Here is a 25144-nt window from a genome sequence, read left to right on the forward strand (position 1 = left end):
GGCGAGGCTCAAGGGAAACGCGCCTCCGGCGCCCAGGCGAGCGGGACTCAGGTGCGGCGGAGGCGGCGCCTCGCTCCCTCCCCCCTCCCGGCGCGCCGGGGCAGGGCGGCCCCGCGGTGGGCGGGGGAGGGAAGCGGCGCCCGGAGTTGCCTGGCCCGGGCGAGGAGCAGCGCAAACAACTCAGGTCCGCGCAGGGAGCCGCACGGAGCGTCTGTTGCTGCCGCTGCGCCTCGCCCCGCCCGCCGCCGGAGCGGAAAGTAGCCGCCTCCCGCGCCGCCGCCCTCCCGCTCCCCGCCGCCGCCTGGACCCTGCTCCTCCGCAGCCACCCGGAGATGGCCCCCGCCGCAGCCCGCCAGCGGGGCTCCCTCTGCAGAGCCGCCTCCCGGCACCTCCTCTTCGGCCTCCTGGTGAGTGCGCCCGGCGCTGGCCTCGAGCGCCCTGCGGGCTGGTCCCCGGGCGAGGCTCTGGGGCCGGACGGGGGGACTGGGCTGGAGGAGTTGGAGCTTGTCCAGGATCAGCTTCGGCGGGCTGTAGAAGTTCGGAAGGAAGTGGTTCGGGAAATGAGGCGTTTCCCCTTCGTGCCCCTGCTGATTAGCGCCTGGGTTGCACTAAAGAAAGTGGAATTTTGCTTTAGTGGCAGCGTCTAAATTGAGTGAGAACCATCCCCCTCCTCCTGTTTGACACTTGCCTGAATTCATTCCAACCTTTCTGGGTCGTAGTTGTCAGTGAAGGCTTTGAAGTTGGTTCCTGGCTTCCCCTTTCCCTTCCCCTTTCTCTCTCTCTCTCTCTTTCTCTCTTTGGGGCTTAGTAACCTTTATCCCTTTTAATGTAAGTGTCTGAAGGCACCATTCCATGCACATCAGGTTGTACGGTGGAAAGTAATGTGCCTATCTGGTATACGGTCCTCAAGTAGGTGACCTTCAGAAAGGAAAGACTGTAAATGAGTTAAACAGGGGTTCCCAAACTTTTTGACACAGGGACCAGTAAATCCATTCGTGAACTTTTGGAGGACAGGTAATGTTCATTTGCATATTTGCATATTCAAATGTTGAATATTCAAATCAGTTGTTTCCGGTCTTCCCAAAACCCTGTGTCAGCTTTAGCAAAGCTTTTGCTATGGTCACCCACAATATTCTTGCCATAAAGTTAAGGAATATGGATTGGATAAATCGACTGTAAGACAGACAGAAAGCTGGTTTCCCAAACATTTGACTTTAGTTGGAACCCTTTTTTTTCACTACTGCTTTTTGCAGCCCAAAAATATAAACACATAAAAAACAAACGGAGAAAAAACTAGACATATAACATATCTGGGATTTTCTCAGTAGGTAAGTTGCATTATTACTAGATGTATCAGTTTGTAGTTTCGAACTGCTTGGCTGGTAAATGTGCTCAGGCTGCATGAGTGTGTCTACCAGCCAGGCAGTTTGCAACTACTCAAGGGGTGTGTGTGTGTGTGGGGGGGGGGGGGGAATAGAATCCCTGGGCTGGACTAACTCGTGCTTTGCGGGGGGGGGGGGGGGAGAGGAATGGGGGTAACACCCCAAGATCTACATATGGCCGGGTCAGTCCCACTCCCCGCAGGCCAATTCATTCCTCCCCCCTGGGCCCCTGCTGCGCCTCTGGCCAGCCCCACTTGCCCCAACCCCCTCCTGGGCGGCCAGTTCTACCCCGCTCCTCCCAATCTCCCTTGGCCAGCCTCGCTGCCCGCGTCCAGCCCTCCTTCCGGCATCCGCTTCTCCTCCCGCCCCACATCTTCCCCAGTCAGATCCCTGCTTCCAACCTGACACCCCCCCTGGCAGCCCTGCTTCCACCGGCCTCCCAATCTCCCCAGCCTGCCCCGATTCCCCGTCCAGTGCTGCTTCCGGTAGCCAGTTCTCCCCTCCTCCTCACCCCAGAATCCCCTGGCACCTGCACCTTCCCTTAGCCCTGCACCCTCCTGGTGCCTCCCCCTTCCCTTACTGCCCCTGCCCCTTTTGCCCTCTTTTCCCCTAATACTCACCACTCTCTGCCCCATTCCCTCCTGCCCCTCTGTGCCCTCACGCATGACTTGCTCCATCCTGGCCTTTCTCATGCCCGCCCCTTCTTTCAAGCCTTCTCCCAGCACCTCCTCCTCCAGCCCCCAATGCCCTTCCCTTCCCCTCTCCTCTCCTCTCCCAGCATCACCCTGTCCTCCCCTCCCACTGACACCTCTGTTCCTGCCCTTTCCCTCATTGTCTGCACTTGGCCCCCTGGCATTTGTCTCTCTCCTGAACCCTGTCCCTTGGTGCCTTTCCTTCCCCTCCGCTGCCTCCTCGTCACCCAAGCCTGTTTCCTACCTTCTGCCTTCCACATTGCGGGGCCGGAGGCCGGCCCCAGAGGCAGCATGGCCCTGCCACATGCCTCCGAAGAGTTTTAAAATTCCGGGCCGTGACATCACATCACGCTTGGGCGTTCTCCTCACCCACGTGCAACACCGCACATGGGCAGCAGCAGGCGGTGAGGAGGAGCTGCGCACAGCAGGGACGCTCTGGGGGCGGGGTGGGAGGACGCACTTGGGGGCCGGGACCGGAGCCTGGGCCCGGACCCGCTCCAGGCAGAGCCGGGGGAGAGAGACCCAGCTCCACGTATTGGTGGAGCAGGGCCCCGGCTCTATAACTCACCGGCACTTCCGGGTTCAGAGGTGCGGGGCCCAAATCGGCCTAAGACCGGCCCTTCTGGCAGCCACCAGCCATGCTGAGGCCTGGTATTTTTTTCCCGCGGCCTGGTACCGGGCCGTGGCCCATAGTTTGGGAAACGCTGAGTTAGAAAAATGAAATTGACTTTGGTACTTTTATACTTATGTTTATTGATCTGGCTAGTCCATTTGTCCAAAATAGTGCTTGGATTTTTTTTTCTTGATGAGGGCCATCAGGCCAGACATACTAGTTGTTAGAGCTTTGAAAGATTATCATTAAACCGATATTTATCATTCAACACATCAGATACGAAAAGAAAAGAGTCTTTGTCTATATGTTGTATTTATAAAAATCAAATTCAAATTATTCACCTGAGGACAAATCTTGTTTGCTTTGGTCACACAAGTAGATGCTCTATTTACTTCAAAGGGTCTATATGCATTGAAGGTTGAATAATTTTTGGCCAGTTTAAATCTGTTTAACAAATCTATTTATATCCATATATAATTATCGGCCCTGACTAATTCTGTTTGCCCTGAGGAAAACGATTCTTTTTCAATGGTTGAGTAAAGTAACATTGTTTGGTCACACTTACCCCCAGTATCATAATCATAGTAAAGAATAGATTAGTAGATTGTGCCTTCATAAATACATTTTCAATACTCTTGCCAGGCTAAACTGATAATTTTCCATTAGTGTATTATGTAGCAAAATATTCATGAAAACTTACTAGCCCAAACAGGATGCATTTAATTACCCTTTGCTATAATCTTAATCAATGGCATTTTTGTCTCCATGCTGATGACACTTTACTCACCAGTCCAATTACAGAAAGAAAAGGTGCCATGTTTTTTCCTGCAGCCTTTTCCAACAAACAAGCAAAACTAAACAACACAAATGCAAGTGTAGGCATTTTCCATATGTATGCTCAGAGTATACTGTACACTTCTGTGTTTACTGACAGGTGTATTCTTATCTTGTCTGTGTATATTCTTTCCATAAATCTTCCTCTTCGTATCAGATTAAACTTGTTGGTTGATGTTTTAAAATTAGGCTTTTCTAGGACAACAGAATCTATGTGTGATTATACTGTAAATTTTATTTTTAAAGCAATATTTTTAGGGAAAAGGGAATTGTGTAAGAATTAATAAGTATTACAGATAACCCATATTTTATCTGAGAAACAAATAAAGATTTCAGTTACATGGTTCACGTAAAGGTGTTAAACCCAATTTGACTAGGAAAAGGAGCTTTCTGTGATGGATCTTAAATGCTGTAGTTATCCAAAGTGTTTCAAATTAATTAGTTGGAAATTGTAGCCAATCATGACTCTAAAAGATTGCTTGCTTTTTAAAGAATTCAAAATGAGTGATCTAATTTTCCCAGCAAAAGCAACTCATTTCACTTTGCCGTTTTTTCAATATCTTGAACAAATACGTAAAAGGTGTCTCATCTATTGTTGAATGTACAGTTTGTCACTTTTCCCATAAATTGTTCATAGAAAAAATATCCAGATTCCTTGCGGGTTTTTTTAATATTCCACAATTAGTGGCCCTAACTTTAATTTTAATTAAATTAAATAAAATTTTGGATAGACACATGATCTGAGCTCAGGCTGAGAGCTTGGAACCACTCTGTGCCTTCACTTTGTTTTATAAAATATGATTATTTACCAGCTGCAGATGGCTGTTTTGAAGTTTGGAGTTCCAATTCTGTAATGGCATATACATGAGTGGATGCAATTAAAGGATTAAGTAGTTTGCTAGCAAAGTACTTTTGTAGGTGCACATATTATAATTCGTACACATCAATGACAATAATAAAATAGTCTTTAAATATTATAAATCAATGCAGCCTTGTGGAAATAAATGTAATGAAATTGATGAGTCTTAATTCTGAATACACTTCATCCATAGAGCCCAAAGTGTTCTTTAAAGGAAGATAAGTTGTTTGTTTTAATTTTCCCACTTCAATGTATGGTAAAATGGGAGACCAAGTTTAATTGTGACCCTATTGAAGTAAATAGAAGTTCTGCCATTGGCAAGAACATTTAACCTCTTTGTAATTGAAATGCTGGGCTCACTGATGTGAGATTTTTGACAAGAGAGTCAAGATTAGAACCTGCATCTTCTGTGTTCTAACCCTGGATATTACAACACAGAGCTTTCCTGTCCTATGTAATAAATAATATGTTCTAGATTTCCCCCAACCCCCACTGGATTGTTTAAAATAAAAAACTCCCTATGTCTCAGTACTGATGTAACTTGAAATTAGTCACCAAAATAACAAATCCACACAGAAACACCTTCTGACCCCCGACCAGGATTGTTCTATCTGCTTCCCAAGATCCATAAACCTGGGCACCCCGGACGTCCCATCATCTCTGGTAATGGCACGCTCACTACTGGTCTATCCAGCTATGTAGACTCTCTTCTCAAACCCTTCACAACCAACACCCCCAGCTATCTCCGAGATACTACTGACTTCCTAAGGAAACTACAAAACATTGATAACCTCCCCAATAACACCATCCTTGCCACCATGGATGTAGAATCTCTATATACCAACATCCCGCATGAAGACGGATTACAAGCAATTAGAAACACTATCCCAGAGGACACCACTGCCAACCTGATAGCAGACCTATGTAACTTTGTTCTCACCCACAATTATTTCCAGTTTGAGAACAACTTATACCTCCAGATCAGCGGCACAGCCATGGGTACACGCATGGCCCCACAGTATGCTAACATCTTTATGGCTGACCTAGAACAACGTTTCCTCAACTCCCGTCCCCTTTCACCTCTTCTCTACCTACGGTACATCGATGACATCTTTATGATCTGGATGCATGGCCAAGATATTCCACTGAGATTTCAACAACCTACACCCCACCATCAACCTCAGCCTGGACCATTCTACACGAGAGATCCACTTCCTGGACACCACAGTACAAATCAACAATGGAAAATTAGACACCACTCTCTACAGAAAACCCACCGACTCATACAGTTACCTACATGCTTCCAGCTCCCATCCAGAACACACCACACGATCCATCGTCTATAGCCAAGCCCTTCGATACAACCGCATCTGCTCTAATCCCACTGACAGAGACCAGAAACTTCAGGATCTCTACCAAGCATTTATAAACCTCAACTACCCACCCGGAGAAATAAAAAAGCAAATTGAAAGAGCCAGACGAATACCTAGAAACCATCTACTTCAAGACAGACCCAAGAAAACCAACAATAGAACATCACTTGTCATCACCTACAACCCCCAACTTAAACCTGTCCAACACATTATCAATAAACTACAGCCTATACTGGAACAGGATATCATACTCCAAGAGGCTCTGGGAGACAGACCCATAGTCTCCTATAGACAACCACCTAACCTCAAGATGATTCTTACCAACAACCACAGGACATACCACACTAATACCAACCCTGGTACCTTCCCTTGCAACAAACCCCATTGCCAGCTTTGTCCACATATTCATTCTGCTGATACCATTATTGGACCTAACCAAGTGAGTTATAAGATCAAGAACACATATTCCTGCGCATCCAGAAATATAATTTATGCTATCATGTGCCGAAAATGTCCGTCTGCTATGTACATTGGACAAACATCTGACACTTTGCCAAAGGATTAATGCCCACAAAACAGATATCAGACAAGATCACAAAGAAAAAACAGTTTCTTGCCATTTTAACCAGAAAGGACACTCTCTCAATGACTTAACCACCTGCATTCTGCTACAAAGACCTTTTACATCTGCACTTGAAAGGGAATCCTCTGAACTGTCATTATGTTAAAATTCGACAGTCTCCGGGAAGGAATGAAGAAATACGCAAACTATCTTACCCATTACCAAGATAGCTTCCCCAATTATCACCTCTAATACCATTAACTCACAGATGTCCCACTCTCCCCACCTCTAATATCATCAATTCACAGACACTTACCTTCCTTCCTTTCCCCCCCCCCCCCTGCATCCCCCTCCTGTTCTGAAATGTGATTTGTCCTTTTCATATGTGTTCATTTTTTTAAAATTGTATCCTTTGGTATATATGGTTATGACTATTTTCTTCCACTATTTGATCTGAGGAAGTGGGTCTGGCCTACGAAAGCTCATCATCTAATAAACCATCTTGTTAGTCTTTAAAGTGCTACATTGTCCTGCATTTTGCTTCACCAAAATATGTAATACATATTTCATCTTTTCATGTTTTGGTGTTCTTTAACATGACGACAAAGCTAATTACAATATACTTTAGGCCACGATTTCAAACAGTGTTTAAAGAATTCTTTCACAGCAAGGGTGTCTATTCTTTTTGTTTTCAGGTTTTGAATTCATTTTGTGAAGCTTGCAAGGAAGTCACTTTTAATGTTCCTTCTAAATTAGAGGCTGGGACATTAGTTGGCAAAGGTAAGAAGTTTCAAGATGTCCTTCAAAACTATACAGCATCACTTTGTCATTTCTGTACCTGCTTTTACAATGAAAGGGATATACTGATTTCTTTTTCAGTACAATTTATTGCAGCTGGGACAACACTCAGTTAAATTCAGTTGTATATTAGATTTACCTTTTATTGAAGCATTTACTGTGTTTTGTTATACAATTCAATGTTGCTTACTGCCAGAGTATGCATTTTGATTTTTTTGTTACAACAGAATAGCAGATTTTGTTTTGTTTTATATTCAAGGCAGTAGTTTAGGCCAGTGTGTTCAAGCTTGGGGGGGTGGGGAACCGCTAAATATGTGGTCTAAACACCAGAAGTGTGTTGAATGTTCATAAATCCCATAGAAAAGATACATATTTTTTTTTAGTAATTACCTTGGATTTTTTTTTTCTTTTAAACAAAACAGATTGTTTTCCTTGTGTCACTGATATGTCAGCAGTGAAATAAAATATGGTCAAATACTCAGCTGTGGCTATGAAGTATTTAGTACAGTATTCAAGAAAGAAGTTCCCCAGTCCTGGGGTTGTTCTGTACTGGGCTGAGCAATTCAAGTTTGAGCCATTTGATGGGGATTAGCAATGCCCAGACAACACCCACTTTTTCCAGATCTTTTTTTCTATGGCAGCATTTAGGAAGGGTGTGATGTAGGAGCTGCTACAGAGGCTTTGTGCCAACTGAGGATCCTCCTACACAATGGGAGCTGAATCTTATATCAGTACTGGCACAGTTTTGGAACATGATTCAGAATAGGGGCCATAGTCTCAACTGCCTCTGTTCCTTCAGTAGATTTTTATCCCACCACAGTGTTTATCTTTATTAATCAAAGCTACCTTTAAAAAGAAGGGGAATAAAAAGAACATGATGGAAATGTTCACCTTAATGTCAGGTTTTATAATGAAAACGTATGCAGCTGATCATTGTATATTATTTTCATAGAATACTAGGACCTCGAGGTCATCAAGTCCAGTCCCCTGCACTCACGGCAGGACCAAGTACTATCTAGATCTGTGTTGTCCAGCCATTTCTGAAGCATTAGCCACTATATTGACTACTGTCTAGCAAACTAGCCACACTCAACTGCTGTTCTTTCGCATTTTATTGGGAGAGGATGCTGGTTTAGTGGTAATACAACTGGTGATACATAGCGCAATGGTAAAACAAGCAAGGATTTTCCCCACAATTGCAAAATTCTATGTGATTTTAAAATCCTGCGGCATGTAAGAGTACAGAGAGCTATTCAGTAGTAGGAGTAATGCCGATGTACCTCAGATATAGAATTCATTCTCAAGCACTCGCTTTTGGAAAAGTAGTTGAAGGAAAATTCTGTGGTGTCTTGCATGATGATATAAACTGATTTTGTGTAGACAAAACAGGAGTGAGATTTGCTGAAATGCTATATCATAATGTTAGTTTGAGTATTCAACAGTAAGCTTGTTCTAAAGAAAATGAAGGAACACTGTCAAATTACCCCCTCCTTGGTTATACTTAAGAACCATGGAGATGGAATCTGTTTTTTTGAGTGCCTGTCTTCCATAATCTGCACATTGGCAAAATCCTGGTTCCATTGAAGTGTGTGGGGAATCTTGCCAGTCAATGAAGACACAATTTCATCCACTGAGTTATAGCAAAATTATAAATGTACGTGGGCGATGGCACTGTATTAAGAAAGAAACACTTTGAAGGGGGTCAGAAATACACAAGAATTATTATATGAATTTGGGAAACATTAGTCACCAAAGTGAAACCTATCCCCTCTCTCCTTTCCAGCAGTATGTGTGTAAAATACTCACTATGGCTAACTATCCTTTAGCAGATGGCCTAATATGCTTAACAAATGGATGGATGTGCAATATGCATGTAAACTTTGTCCAAAAGCTGGGCTTTAAATTTATACTTTTACTCTTTAATAAAAGTAGCCTGATATTTAAGGGTGCTAAACATGTTGACTTGAAATAAGTTCACTTTTTTATATAAGTGCATAAACATAAATCAGATTTCAGACGTCTGTTTGAAAACATTTGTTTTGTTGTGACTTGAGAGAGTAATTACAAATCTTTCTTACAGTAAATCTGAAAGAGTGCCTTAAGTCTGCAGAACATATTAGTTCAAGTGATCCTAACTTTAGAATCCTAGAAGATGGTTCTGTGTTTACAACAAATACAACTTCTTTGTCTTCTGAGGAAAAGACTTTTACCATCTTACTCAAGGATGTTCAAGGGCATGAAGAAAAGACGATAGATGTCAATTTGCTAGGTCATCAAGAAAAGGTAGGGTCATAATTGTTATCTTGGTGTGTGTGTTTTTTTTTTTTTTTGGGGGGGGGGAAAATGCCTCTTTACAGTTCATTGTGTAAAAGTTGTTTATAATTCTTAAAATGATCGCTCTATACAAAAGTGTACTTTTTATTTAGCAATACCTAATAAGGGCATGCATTTACATTTTTAAGACTCCTTGAGTGGCAAAGGCTAGAAATTATGACCTTCGCCACAGGGTTAAGCAGATTAAGCAATTAAAAACCTATAGAGCACTGTGTATTTGTAGGAGGTACTAAAATCATATGTTGCTTAGGGCTGAAGAATTCTCAAAACAACAGAATTAAGTGGAATCATGAAGAAGATGACTTAAAAGTACAAAGTGGCCTATAACATTTGGAGGGAGTCCTGAGAAGGGGAAAAATGAAGGGAAACAAGAATATAAACCTTGTGCATTTATGGGTTGATCTTTATTTAATTATCTCCTTTGGCCTTCTAAATCCAGACACCTAAGACAAGACATACTAGAGATACAGTCCTGAGGAGAACCAAAAGAAGGTGGGCTCCTATCCCATCCTCTCTGATGGAGAACGCTCTTGGACCTTTTCCAATGCTAATTCAACAGGTACACTTTATACATCAGCTGTTTTTATAATGTAAGTTGCAGTATTTTGAATTGGTCAGATAAAAAGGTAGGTCACTGCTTTTGGATTCAGATGATATCTTTGCAAAAAAGTGAAGAAAACCAACCTAATCATGCTTTTAGAAAAGCAACTGTGAATCCTGTAATTGCTCTTCAGGAAAATAAAAACCTCAAGATTAATTCATCCCCTTTGTGTATGTGCATTGGTACAATCTTGACAAATATCACATAGGAAGTCTGAGGCAGAGTTAACATTAAAACACAGCTCCTAAATCCTAGGCCTATGTCTCAAAACTTCGTCCCATTCATTGTCTATTCTGAGGTCCTGTAGCACAATTAATGTGATCACGTCATGGAAAACTGTACCATACATATACATAAAAGTGCTAAATTAAGGGTGCACAGTTACTCAGCCTGGAAAGGGGAGGGAACGATACTTGCATATCTAGCAAAGTAAGTGTGAGAGAGTGCCCATCCCTAAATGAGTGCAACTTAAAAATATTTACATCAGCCCTGAATAGCACATCTTGACTTATGCCAAAGAGGGGAGATGCTTCTGTTGTGTGTTAAGTTTTGTCTGGAGCACTAGCTCCCTGCCTACTGTGTAAGAGACAGAATGGAGCCTGAAGCATGCTCATTGCAGTCACCATGGAGATCTGTGGGGCTGGAACATGCTTTTTGCATTTCTGGAGATGTTTAGAAACATTCTGAAAGCTCTACTTACCATGTGCAAATACCGCTCTTCAGAGACATAGAATGGGGTGAAGTACAAAAGCCAGCCAGATGAGGACCAAAAAAAGGCATCTCCCTGACTCCAGTGCATTCCTCTTGCCAAATATTAAATCCCTGATCCAAAGAAGGAAGGTGCTAGATTTCTTAAAACTGTAAGAAGGACTAACAGTGACAAAAGAACTTCCCCTTCAAAAATAGCCCCTAAACCCATAGCTAGTCTAGGGATGTTAAAAAGAGTCTATTTGTGAAAATGTGTAATCACTCACATTTTTAGTGTTTACTTGTTTCCATGAAGGTGGGTAGGCGGCAGCCAGTGCTTGCATGAGTTGGCTTTTAGTTCGCTCCTCACAAGCACAGGCTCCCACCTCTTTTCTTCCTACCCCCGGCAGTCTCTGATACAGAGGCAGCAGCTCAGGGGGCAGCTGGCTTCCTGCCTGGCCCATCCCATGTTGCTGCCTCTGGGTTCACTGGCTTTTGCCTCTTGAAACAGAAGTAGCAAGGGTGTGTGCTTGCGTGCATGTGCGTGCGCACGTTCATAACCATTAGGATTAACAGATGAACCATCCTTAGCAGTTAGCATGTAATCCTTTACACAATTAACATCCCTAATCCAGTCATAAATGGCTGAGCCAGTTTTGCCTAAAAAGTTACCTTGAGATGTTGCCAATGTTAACTAGAATGATTGAGTGGTTGAAAATAGGGTTTTTAATTAAAATTGTTAGGCAAACTTAGCTGTACCTGGCATCACTGTCTCTGTGATGCTGTGCCTAAGTAATTTTTTAATAAACTAGGAGGTGGTGCCACCTGCTTGCTGCTCTTGCTAACCCACCTGTGTCTGGGGGTCGGCAGGCCTGGGTCTGCCCTGGCCACCTGGGAAGGCCGACAGCTGTGCCATTCCTGGCCTCTTGGATGGTTCTCCTGTGCAAGGCTCTTGCCCCTTGAGGAGGTTTGGGGCTGATCTAGCGGGCTGCGGGGGTGGCAGCAGCAGCTCCTTGCTATGCTCTCAGGCCCTGATCCTCCAGGTCACCGCGGGGAACTGCTGCCTCTGCCTGGCCCATGCTCAGGCCGCCACCTGCCTGGCACTCCAGCCTTGAACACCGTGCCGCACCGTTTCCCCCCCCCTTCCCCCATCCACCTCCCCCAGCAAGATTATAGTTGTGGAGTTGGACGAGAAGAAAACCCTGAGGCTACAAACCAGATTTGGCTTGTGGAAAAGAGCATGTGCTGCTGTGAGGAGGAGAGCTCCATGATCTACCCTCTTCCTTCCAGCCCTACACCCACCCATCCTCCTGAACCTCTCCTCTCTCCACATCCCCCCGGCCTCCATTCCTATACCCCCCTCACCTCTACCACTGCTTTTATCACACCTCCCATCCCCACATACACCCTATCCCCCTTCCTCCCTCTCCCTCTCATGAGTGGGCAGCCTAATTAGCAAGGAAACGGCACCAGCGGTTTGGCAGCTGCTCTGAATGCTGCTGGGCTGCCCATTTGTGACGCCTTGGGAGATGGTGGTGGAGGAAGTTAGCCCCTGACTCGACCTGCTTGGAGTCGGTTGAGGGGTGGGATAGTGTCGGGGAGGGGGTTAACTGCCGGCATTTGTGGTGTGGAGCCAGCAGAGGTGGAGCAATACTTGGGTGTGCAAGGGGAGGGGGTTAACTGCTGGCGCAGTGTTGCAGCCCTGGGAGGGGGTTGGTGTGTGTGTGTGGGGGGGGGGGGGGGAAGGGTCTCCCATACACCCAGAGGTGGCATTTCCATTCAGGCGGAGTTGAGGGAGCCCGTCACACCCCATGCATTGTGGGGTTGGGTTGGGAGTCCCTTTCTCTGTAGGAAGTGGAGTGCCAGCCCCCCCCACCCCCACCCTTTTGCCCACTAGCGACCCATATCCAAGGGCATTCAGTGGGACACAAGCACCTCTGCTGGCTTCCAGCTGCTCTAGGCTGTGGGGCGTCTCTGCCTGGGGTCCGATCCTGCAGTGCCACCCTGGCTTACTGAGAGGGAAGTGGAGGCCTCATCTGCCTCTGTTCTTCTCAAGCAGCTTCTGAGTGTGACCCAAGGTGTCCAGGACTGAACAGAGTCAGACTGCCCTGCTTCCCAGCTACCCTCCCCATCCCAGCCCTGTTGCCACCCGTCCTGCTGCATGCCCCCCACAGCCCTGCTTTGGGAACAAAGTATGCAGGCCACGCGGCCTCTCCCCGGAGTACTGGGGAGGAGGGAAGCCACATGACATGGGAGCTACACAGCTTGTGGCTCCTGTCCCCTGATGCCCAAGGCCTTGCTGTGGCAGGCCTGGCTCTCTCCCCCCAGCGGCTGGGGGAGTCAGGCTGATCCAAAACTGCAGGAAGCCCAGCCAACTATGGGGGAGGCCACATGTCTCATGGCTCCCACCAAGAACTGGGGAGAGGGGAGGCCATGTGGCTGAGGGCGGAAGGAGGGGCTGCGGGATGCAGAGTGGCACATGACACTGTCATCCTGCAGGAAACGTTTTTTAAATAGAATGCTACTCACAACTTCACTTCCCTGTGTACTTTTCTTCAAGCTGGATTTCCTTCCACTGATATTTGTGAAGGATTAGCGACCTTTCTCACAAGTGCATTTAATACAAAGGTAGTTAAGAATGGCACTGAGCAGATCATTTCCCTATTCTTTATAAGAGTTTGAGTTGCTGTAGTACTTGGGGGGGGGGAAAAAATAAGAATTGGATTTTATACCTCCTTTCCAAAGCATGCCTGTGTTTTCTATTCCGTATTTATGTTGAGAACACCGTTTAATAATGAATTGTTTTGTCTTTGTTTAACAAACTCTAGGTCCAGTCTGATGCAGCCCAATACCACACCGTTTATTACTCTGCAACTGGTCCTGGAATTGATAAAGAGCCAAAGGGTTTTTTTTACATGGACAAGAATGGGAATATTTTTGCTACTGGCCCAGTAGACCGTGAAGAGTATCCAGTTTTTAAAGTAAGGACCTAGATTGAACACACAATTAAATGTATTAGTATTTTCATTTCTAGTGCTAATGTACTTACTTCCCTGGTACAGGAATGGGAGCAAAATGCGTCAGTATTCAGACAACTATCTCAGAACTCTCTCTCTGATATTTATGGGCAGAAATAGGTGGCATGGGTGAAGGAAGACCTAGCTTTATAGCACTTTTCTCTTTTCTGGTGGAAGAATTAAAAAAGTCCATGTAAAATTAAAATCCGACAAAGATAATCAAGACAACTTTGTTAGTTCTGCAGCATTTGCTTTTTCTGTTCAGTTGTAATGTTTGTTAAATGGGTAAACTGCTCTCTCTGCTGGTTGAAAGATATAAGGAGGTGGGAGACATGGAGATGCCTGCTCCCTGCTGGTTTCTTAAGAACAATGGAGTGTTTCCCTGCACAGCAAGAAGCTATTACTTTGGCTATGCCTACACTACACCTTTTTTTCGGAAAAAGGTATGCAGAATATACTCGGCATTTTGTGTACCTTTTTCTGCTTTTTTTTGGAAAAGACTTTTACAAAATTTGTCTTTTCTACACTGGGCCAAATTTCAGAAAAAAACCTTCTTTCAGAAGATCCCTTATTCCTCATGAACTGAGGAAGACAGGGCTTCCGAAAAAGCACGTCTCCTCTTTCACAAAAAAAGCAGAAGAGCAAATGCATTTCCTGGACCCCTCAGAGTTTTTTCCTCCTGTATCCGGAAACCCACCCGCCCCCCCGTAGTGTACGCATACCCTCTGAGAGGGAAGTAGTAAAAAAACTTAAGATACAGATTAAAAATTCCATTGCATGTTAGATTTGTTCGTTGATTGTGCTTCCCTCCTGTTTATTTTCCAGTGAATTGCTTCCTTTATTCTCTTCTTTGGCAGTTGGTTACCCAGGGTAATGTCTTAAATAAAAAGAAAGCTAATGAGAGACACAGGTAGTCAGTTATGACTATTGCAATTCATTTTGCTACTCTCTTCTGCTTAAATGCTTGAGTTGCTGTACTTGGTCACTCTTCGTTTATACAATACTGATAACGTAACTTGAAAGCCGGCTCCCCATGCATATCAGCTCCAGCCTGCTCTGCTCCCCCTCTATCAGAGGCAGTAACATGGGAGTTGGGGGAGAGTTGGCAGATCTGGTGCTTGTGGGGAAACTTGCTTGAAGCCAGCTCCTCGTGGGCACTCCCTCCAGCTTCCCCCCACAGAGGCAGCAAGTGGTGTGGGCAGGAATGCAGGTAGTCAACAAAGTTAAACTGATAAACCTAGGCTTATCAGTTAATCATGTAGTTGGCTACATGACATCCCTAATGTATACATAGTCCCATCCCATAAAGGTGCTGGTACTGCTCGCTCCCTTGACTTTCCTTTCCACTCTTTTGCCAAAAGCTGGACTCTCAATGGGCACTTCTCAATATGACACTTGGATACAAGATGGGTTGGTGAGTGACAGGGTCAAATATAAGTTCTTCAATGTTTTCAGATTTCAGGATGGAAATCTTTCACATGCAACTATGCAAAATAAGGCAAATGGTTGTCAATGACACTGTGAAGTAGTTAAATGCATTTCTTCTGCCACCTCCAATCTAAACCAGTCTTCTGCTCTTGCGTCTGACTGAAGACAGATTTGTTACTTAAATTGAATCTAGCACTTTGTCCTGAAGTAAAAGCCATTGGTAACAAAAGGAGAAGCGAACAACAAAAACAGTGCACCATTGGTTAGCAAGAACTCATCTTGGTCTTCTGTGGTCAGCAAGGAAAGATTAGTATACAGGCAGTTCCCGGGTTACGTACAAGATAGGGACTGTAGGTTTGTTCTTAAGTTGAATTTGTATGTAAGTCGGAACTGGCGTCCAGATTCAGCCGCTGCTGAAACTGACCAGCGGCTGACTACAGGAAGCCCAAGGCAGAGCTGCTCTGCCCTGGGCTTCCTGGAATCAGCCGCTGATCAGTTTCAACAGTGGCTGAAACTGGACGCCTGGGACAGAGCAGCTGGGGCGCTGCCGGGTAGGTCCCTGCAGCACCGCACTTCAGCGCTGCGGGGACCAACCCGGCAGCACCCCAGCTGCTCTTCCCCAGGTGTCCCCAAGTTAGCCGCTGCTGAAACTGATCAGCGGCTGATTCCAGGAAGCCCAGGGCAGAGCAGCTGTAGATGGGACCGTGGCGCGTCTGGGCGGTCCCGCCGCCCGCGTCCTCCGGGGCGAGAAAAGCCCCGTTTGTAACTGCGGATCCGACATAAGTCGGATCCGCGTAAGTTGGGGACTGCCTGTATACTAATAGCTGCAAAATATTTATTGCAGACATAAGCCAAATTTACATCTATTGAATGTTGTCTGCTTATGAAAAGGGTACATTTGACATGTTGTACTTTTCAGAAATTAATCTGTAGATTCTGTTATCCATTGGGCAGAAAAAGAACATTTGTCTGCTCTAGAACAGCTGGCAACTAAGTGGGTGTTTTTCTCCTTTATAGATAACTTGCTATGCAACCTCTGCAGATGGCTACCTATTAGAGACACCACTGGAACATACAATCAAAATTGAGGATGATAATGATAATGCACCAGAGTTTACAGAAGACTGTTTTCAGTTTCATGTTAAGGAACATTGCAAATCTGGTAAGCGTGATTTTATTTTTTTTAATATTTTTGATCAATATCTTAAAATATCAGCTTCCAATAGTGACATACCCAAGTGATGAATATGTATAGTTCTGATGTTTGATCAGTTTTTCAGTAGAAATAACTAATCGGTATTTTTACACTGAAGGCTACATTTTTGAAGGGCTTCCTTCCAGTTAGTCTACGTAAAATTTGCAAAACTCCAATTTGCATGCTATATTCACAGCTGTGTATGCATACCAGATAATTTGTCCATGGCTAACTATGTACACACGCAAATCAATAATCCTTGAAACTCTTGGCCTTACTGCATTTGGTATAGAAAGGATTTTTAGATAATTCTCGTATAATCTTCAAGACTACTAGAAGTTACAGTAGAGCAGAATCTTGAAAAAGATTCTGTGCACTCAGTGCAAAAAGTGTATCTAACGTGATACTAATTCACACCATTTGTCCATTTAACTCTCTATCCAGTCATCTGACTATGGACAGAGCTGCTTGCTTTAGGGAGAATGAACAGGGGAATAACCAAGACTGCTCATTCAGTCCCAGCCTCTGTATCCCTGGACTACTTGGGCTAACAGACAATGAAGGACCATTTTCCATGAACTTGTCAAAATAATTTGTGAACCCAGTTATACTTTTGGCTTTCACGAAATGCCCTGCCAACAAGTTACGCAGGTTGACTGTGCATTGTTTGAACAGAGGCAGTCTTCTTAATCTCTCTTCATATCCAAACTGTTCCATACCTTGAATTCTTTTTGTTGCTTTTTTCTTTCCATTTGTTTTCCAATGATGTATTTGGAGATGAGGCAGCCAAACTTGCAGATAGTATTCAAGGTGTAATCCTACCATGGATTTATACAGTGACATATTGTTTTCTGTCTTATAATCATTCCCTTTCCTAATGGTTTCTAATACTCTCTTTTGATAGTTATTACACATTGAGTTTTTCAATTTAAGCTGCGCAACTTGAGCTACGTCAATTGTATAGCATAAGTCAAAATAGCTTAGTTTAGCTTTTGGAGCTGTCTGCACAGCAGGAAGTCAAAGGAAGAACACTCTTCCTTCAACTTCCCTTACACCTTGTAAAATGAGGGTTACAGGAGTCAGAGTAAGACGTTCTCCAGCTTACTATTATTTCAAAATAATGGCTTGCAGTGTCGATATGCACTGATAGTAACTTCTTGGCTTAGAATATAAGAACAGCCATACTGGGTCGGACCAAAGGTCCATCTATCCCAGTATTTTGTCTGCCAACAGTGGCCAATGCCAGTTGTCCTAGAGGGAATTAACATAACAGGTATCCATTTCCAGACAAACAGAGGCTAAGTACGCCATTCCTACCCATCCTGGCTAATAGCCATTGATGGACCTAATCTCCATGAATTTATCTAGGTCTTTTGCAAACACTGTTAAAGTACTAGCCTTCACAACATCCTCTGGCAAGGAGTTCCAAAAGTTGACTGCTGCATAAAGAAAAACTTCCTTTTTGTTTGTTTTTTAAACCTGCTACCTATTAATTTAATTTGGAAATCCCTAGTTTTTATATTATAGGAACAAGTACATAACTTTCCTTATTCACTTTTTCCACACCAGTCATGATTTTTTAGACCTCTATTGTATCTCTCCTTCCCCCCCGCCCGTCTCCCTTAGCCTCCTTTTCTAAGATGAAAAGTCCAAGCCTTTTTAATCTCTCTTCCTTTTGATTAGTGGACCATCCAGATTTCATGTCTCTACACTGTTTTAACCCTTGACAACTACCTGTTGGAATTCAAGTCCAATGTAAAGACAAACAAGCAGCACATTCACAATGAAATCTGTAGCTGGATAAAGATCTACACATATACACAATATTCAGAATCATAGAATCATAAAACACTAGAACCAGAGGGTCATTGAGTCCAGTCCCCTGCCCTTATGGCAGGACCCAGTACTGTCTAGACCATCTCTAATAGACATTTATCTAACGTGCTCTTAAATATCTTCAGATAGAAATACACAGGTTCCCCCAAATTGTCATGTGTGAAGGAGCAACATTTGTTTGTTTCTATTTTATGTGTACAAACACTTTCAAAATTAATTTCAAACTACGTTACTTGGAGGATTTTTTGAATTTCAAATTGTTCTGTATATACAGGGACAATAGTTGGACAAGTCACGGCAAAAGACCGAGATGAACCCAATACTCTGCATACTTCCCTGAGATATCGAATTGTATCAGAACAACCATCATCACCCAAAATATTTTCTATTAATTCTGAATCGGGTGTAATAAGCACACTATCATCACAACTGGATAGAGAGGTAACTTTTTTTAAATCTACAATATAATATATAGTTTCACTTCATAGTTCTGATATATTCAGAGAAGTATGCAACATTTTAATGAGATGAAAAAAGCACAATATATGGTTTCAAATTGTCTACAATGATTTAGAAGCAAGAATCTCCTGTAAGCTTGGGAAAAACACAGAAGAACTTGAATCTGAACTTTTTCTACTTCCCTTATCCAATATGAGATCAGCAAAGCAAAATTGGCAGTCTGAGGCCACATCTCCACTTGCCAGAGGATCGATACTTTGGTGATTGATCCTTCAGGAATTGATTTAGCTGGTCTAGTAAAGACTCACTAAATCAAAGGCTGAGGCCACCCCCATTCACCTCGGTACTTGTTATCATGAGGAATAAGGAAAGTCAAGAGGAGCATTGACTCTTTTCCTTTCCAATGTAGATCTGGCCTGACATACCTTGCCAGCATTGCTTGATGTGCCATACAGAGGAATATTGTGAAATAGCTATACCTATCAATTTTCTCTGTGTAGACAAAGCCTTGAACGATGTTGAGATTGTGGGTCTAGTGAATGAGAAATATTAAGGTGTTGGCAGTGGAAAAAGAATCTTGATTGTAGAGTACAGATTAATACTTATTTCCTACAGATGAATGTTAGGACTTTATGAAGCAAAGTTATCCTCTCCAACCCAATAAACCAAACTTAGACCAGCAAATCTAGGGTGTTCTGATCCCTTAGAGCCACTCTCTCAGGTGGGGGTATTTTAAGTAACTACTCAGATTATTGGTATGCATTTTATAACTACTAAAATTATAGTAGTGTTAAATACTTGATTTCCCTCCCCGCCTCCTATGATCTTACTGGGCTGTGTAAAAAGTGTGTTGCTTCTGCATTGTCAGACCTGCTGACAAGCATGCCTTATGAACAAAGATTCATCACAGGAGCATTTCTGTTCTTTCTATTCAAGATGTAGCATGAGAGGGGGCAGCATGAGATTATGGAACTAAAAGTTGCAATGAAGGATGTATTTTTCTTTTTCTTCCTCCATGAGCAGTGGGAGGAGAGGATGGAAATCTCATTAGCCAGAAGTGTGAGAGAGGGGAAATAAAGGGTGAAGCTCTTCATCAGAAGATCCAGGGGGGAGACAGCATAATATATGGGAAACTTCTACCTTCCACCAGACAGTATCAGACTATATAGAACACCTTGCTACTTTTCCCAGCAGACAACACTGTGCATATGATGGAGGAGAAATGGCTGCCATGTGGATGCGTTTGTGGGCTTTCTTTAAGGGAAGGGAAAATAGTTGTGGATTTAGGACATTATAAAGATCCTTCTGTTGGACAACATGACTCTAGGTTTCCAGTAAAACTTTGAGCTCCATGTATTGTTTAGTCACTGAAAAATATTTTACTCGCACTTTTACTTTTTTCTATCCATAAAGCTGGTGGTTTGATTTCTCTTTTCCTAGAAAATATTTGCATGTTTAATGTTATATCTTTAGAAAGGCAGGGAAGGAAATAAATAATTTAATTCTATGGTAAAAGAAATATGAATGTGAAAGTTTTCTCTAACCTTTTTTTAATGTTTGTTTTTCAGAAATTAGCCAAACATATATTGTTAATTGAAGTACGAGATATGGGAGGTCAGCCTTTTGGTTTGTGCAATACAACAACAGCTGTCATTATCGTTGATGATATAAATGACAATGTTCCAATTTTTAGCATTTCATCTGTAAGTTTGTTTTGTGTCTGTCACAATTGTGGAGTTGACTGCTCCTCTGTCCAGTGTTTCTCCCTAATTTTTTATGTCCATGTGTGAAGTGACTTTTGTTATGTACACCAACATGTAGGTGATGTATGACATAACAAGTCATTCTGCACATGGACAGTGTGTGGTGAGGCTTAGGATAAGGGCTTTAAATGGAGCCTTTGTGTGTGGGAGGGGACTTTGGATTGGGGCAGGTAGTTGGGGTACAGGAGTGAGTGAGTGCTGTGGCTGAACTCTGGAGTAGGGCTGGGGATGAGGGGTTTAGGTATAGAAGGGGGGGGTCCAGACTGGCAGTGGGGTGGGACAGAGGGATTTGGAATAAAAGAGGGGTCTGTGGCTTGAGGCAAAGAGTTACTGTGCGGGAGGGGATGAGGGCTCTGGGGTGGGCCCAGGGATGTGACGTTTGAGATACCCGAGGGGGGCTCCAGATTTGGGGAGGGGCACAGGCCTAGGATTTGGAGTTGCAGGAGATGGTACAGGCTATGGACTGCGTTGTGGGCTTTGGGGGGGCTCACAGCATGTGAGTTACGGGTTGGGGGGGGAGCTTATGGTGAGTCAGGCAGTTGGGGCTTGGATGTACCTGAGCAGCTCATGGGCAGCAGCATTAAGATAGGGTGCCTGGTGCTTGACTGTTCTGGGGCACCACGTTGTGCCCTGGAAGTGGCCAGCAGATCTGGCTTCTGGGGGTGATGGGGAAAAAGAGGCAGGAGCATGAGGCTCCCTGGCATGCTGTGTGCACTGTTCTGGCTTGCAAGACCGATCCTCAAGCTCCTATTAGCCAATCGCCAACTTCCATTGTCTAATTGTGGAGCCAGTGGTCGGGGCAGGACAGAATGTGGAGCTCTGTGGCCTCCCTATACCTAGGCCCAAGCAGGTCTAGCTCCAGCAAGGAGGGCCCCCATCTCCATGGAAACTGAACCACAGTGCAAGACTTTATAGTCAGTGGCCACAGACCTTTGAGGGAACTTAGCCTCTGACCCCTTTCTGGACTCTTGAGGTGTTGGGTCTCATACCCTTACCTGTCTTGGAGTGGAATCTTTTCATTTTTCTCTTCTTAGAGCAGAATCTATTTAAAAAAATACCCCTCCTGGGTCAACTGAGTAGGCCAAGTCAGATTCAGGCACATGCTTGATGCTCTCTTAAGGTATCCTGTGATCAATGATGTCCATTGACCAACAGCCTTTTTACAAGAAGTATGTTTATTAGACAGTGGAACAAAGCATTAGAAAACTATTCATGCTATTTTTAAAAATAGTTTTATTTACTCATATCTAATCTAATGTTTCATTACAAGCCCAAGTTACGTGGGGTTTCCTCTAGAGTTAGAATAGACCTAATGTTTGTTTTTTTCCCAAGGAGACCAAGGAGCTCTGTGGGATCTAGGTGGGACCCTGTTAGTTTCTCCAAGAGTGACTCTCCCCTGTGTGTCTGGTCTCCAAATACCATGTTTCTCAAGTATCTCTATTACAGAGGCTAGATGCAAAGTCTCACTATTCTCTCAGACTGGCTTCTAGTCATCCAGCTAGAGCAGGGTTTCCTAAAGAGTGTTCCGTGACAACACTGATGTGCTGTGAGGCAGTCAGAGGTGTGCCTCGGAGAAAACAAAATTCAAAATGACTGCCCTTAAAGGGACAAGCCTCAGTTTTTTTCATTGTCACAACTTTTCCCTGGCGGTGCTTTTCTTTTTTCTTTTTTTCTTTTCTTTTTTTTTTTTTTGGTCAACAACCTTTCCTTGGGAAATGGCTGCCCTTAAAAGGACAAGCTTCGTTTTATGTTTCCTTGATGTTCCCCAATTTAAAACACATTGTTCAGTGTTCCTCGGCCTTAAAGTTTAAGAAACACTGAGCTAGAACATCTAAGGGCTTTTCCACACAGGAAGTTATACTGGTATGAGAAAAAAAGTGTGAATTTAAGCTGCTATAATTATGCTGGTATAACTCCTCACAAAGGATGCTTTTATTCTGGCACGAGAGCTTTATTCTGGTTTTAGCCCATATCAATTTAAACTATAAAGCTGCTGTAGTGAGGCTTTTGTTTAATTGTTTAGAGAAACAAACAATCAAATAAGCATTCTAATTGGGAAGGTAACATTCTTCAAATAACATTTTGGTCCAAGTAAAGTGAGTAGAATTAAGGGTTCCACCAGTGAATTTTGAATACAGTCACAGAAGTGCGCTTAATACTTCCCTTGCGGAAAACCAACCAAAAAACCAAATAGAAGAAACCAAATCTTATTATCAAAGCTTTAACCTTGCCATTGAATTTAAGGCATTGCATTTAAACATCTTTTCTGAACTGTGTAATAGATACTGCATTTTATATTTACTTTAAACAATAGATAATATAACTTTATTTCAGTATGAAGTAAGAGTGCAGGAAAACCGAGTGAATGTGGAAATACTGAGAATTCCTTGTTTGGACAAGGATGAGCCCAACTCAACTGCCTGGCAGTGCAAATTCACTATTGTAAAAGGAAATGAAGATAATCATTTTGCTATTACAACAGATAAAAGAACAAATGAAGGGATATTATGTGTTGTTAAGGTAAGCAAAGATGAAAACATAAGCTCAAATCCTGGGAGTTAGTTGTTTTTAACACCAATTTTTTTGTTGAAGCTATAAATTCTGGTTAGCTAATTACACTCTCTGTGGGATATTAGCTCTGCTTCCTTTTTTAATTGAACAAACAAATTCATCTGATACTTATTTGAGGGTAGGTGGATGGTTTTTTTGGGGGGGCGAGGGAGGGTTCTACAAAGTGTAGCAAATTTCATATATTTAGTGAGATTGGAAAACTATTCAGATATATTTTCCTTTTGGGACTTTTGCTAATGTTTTTGCGGGGTGGAGTACAGAAGGGGGTTGTGTTAAATTTTAATTCCATAAGAGCTAGACCTAAAATTCCATATTTGGTTTTCTGGTTGTGACAAGGTATGGGGTCTTTCAGTAATCTGAAACGGGGCTATATCAACCTGAACTGGGAACCTTTTTAAGTTCACATCTTTTTTTAGTACTTCCCAAGGTGGGCAGAAGATGAATATGCGCTTGGGAAATGTAAGTAGCAGAGAGTTACTGTAGTGAGTATGGGCATGGCTAGCTTTCTGCTTAAGATATGATTTATATTTTAAATACACAGAACCCTGCTGTGATGAAAGTATACTTTCCATAATAATGATAGACTGTCAACTTCTACTCATTGGCCCGCAGAATGTAACAGTTCTAACAATTCTGTTACAGCTTTCTGTTCTGGCTTAAGAGTTAATACCTGCCTTTCTCCGTAATGTCCGTGTTTGCTGTAGGGAACATGGCTTCATCACCTTTGTCCTCTTAAAGAGGAGAATCTTACATTGGAAAGTGCTAGGCAATTAAAACTTTTCAAGGATATGTTGTTGTTTTTTTTCAAATGTGTTTATCAATATTTCCGAAAGGGTAAAAGCAATCTGGTATCCCTTAGTGTTATAAAAGGGAGGCTTACTCCTTTTGAAAGGTGAGAAAATGGCCTTTATGGACAGCATGGATGTCATGTTTAAAAAAAAATAATCCCAAAACCCTTGTCATGGCAGCTGCACTGCAAGTTCAGAGACTCTTGCCCATAGTTAAATTCTCACCAGGTACCCATAGGCATTTCTCATAGGTAAATATTCTTGAATTGTGACAGCAGGAAGGAAAGACTGCAAGCATTCTTGGGGGAAAAAGTCAGGGTGTGTTTACACTGCAGTGGCTAGTAGGGATGGATGTTATAGTGTAATTGAATTGTCATGTAACTGCACAAAATAATATTGGTGATACAAACTATTCAGTAGTCCCCAAGTTCAGGGTTGGCAGCCAGTGCACTCCTGACCCTGTTCCCAGGGAGCTCCCTGCCACCCCAGTATCAAAGCTCCCTTTGCAGACCGAATGCCTGCTGCCCTGCGATGCTGCCTCTGATCTAGAGGCAGCATTGCGGGGCGTGGCAGCAGCTCCTATCAGGGGGTGGGAGGGTCTGAGCTCCCCACAGACAGAGCCTGCTCTGTGGGATGTGGAGCAGTCTCTCTCTGTGGGGACTTCAGCCCACCATGGACAGAGACTACTTTGCAGCCTTGCCTGCCCTCTGTGCTGCTGCTTCAGATATAGGCAGCAGTGTGGGCAGGCAGCAATGAGGAGCTACTGTCATCTTCCTGTCCCCCTCTCCCCACCACTGTAAGAGGCAGCAAGCAGGGTGTGTATGTGTGGAAACCAGGTCTGTGGAGCCGATACGTGGGGGAGCTGGCTTGAAAGCCTACCCCTTCTCCCCCCTCCATCCTGCTGCTGCTCATTACCACACCAGCTCCCTCCCGCCTTCTCTTGCTGACTCTGATACAGGCTTATTGGTTAATTGTATGGTTGACTACATGTTGGCATCCCTAGTGGCTAAGCTACAGTAACACAGCTATGATGTGGCAGCAGTTCTACCATAGTATACATGCTTCATACATTGTTGAAAGGAGGTGTTTCTACCCATGTAGGAAGTCCACCTTTCAAGAGGGAAGAATTCTTGGGGGTTAGGTCAGCTTGTACACAGCTCTCAGGATGCAAAATTGTTCAGAGCTCTGAGTGTAGACCAGGCCCATGTTAAGGAATTAAACTATGGCCCTTGGGGTGAAAAAGAGGCAAATAAAGCGTTACAAATGTAACTTTGTTTTGTGGTGCTCCTTATGCCATGCTAGGGATGCTGCCACTTTTTTTCTTAGTGCTTCCTGAAAATCAGGTCTCTTTA

The 25144-nt window shown here is 43.6% G+C and overlaps 1 protein-coding gene across 2 annotated transcripts in view; it reads left to right on the forward strand.

The window, feature by feature from the left end:
- The first annotated feature begins 22 nt into the window (after nt 1–22).
- The window catches only part of LOC102449618 (desmocollin-1), a 40433-nt gene continuing 15311 nt past the window's right edge, over nt 23–25144 (forward strand). Inside the window, exons 1-9 of one of the 2 annotated variants that reach the window (XM_014577390.3) lie at nt 23–407; nt 7011–7095; nt 9194–9396; nt 9887–10006; nt 13564–13716; nt 16198–16342; nt 18486–18652; nt 20239–20373; nt 22768–22953. In XM_014577390.3, coding sequence (XP_014432876.2) covers nt 333–407; nt 7011–7095; nt 9194–9396; nt 9887–10006; nt 13564–13716; nt 16198–16342; nt 18486–18652; nt 20239–20373; nt 22768–22953 — 1269 coding nt within the window. In that variant the 5' untranslated portion in view covers nt 23–332. The remainder of the gene's footprint in view (nt 408–7010; nt 7096–9193; nt 9397–9886; nt 10007–13563; nt 13717–16197; nt 16343–18485; nt 18653–20238; nt 20374–22767; nt 22954–25144) is intronic. The other variant, XM_014577388.3, reaches the window with a different exon arrangement.

This window comes from Pelodiscus sinensis, chromosome 2, assembly GCF_049634645.1.
Source record: "Pelodiscus sinensis isolate JC-2024 chromosome 2, ASM4963464v1, whole genome shotgun sequence".
NCBI lineage: Eukaryota > Metazoa > Chordata > Testudines > Trionychidae > Pelodiscus > Pelodiscus sinensis.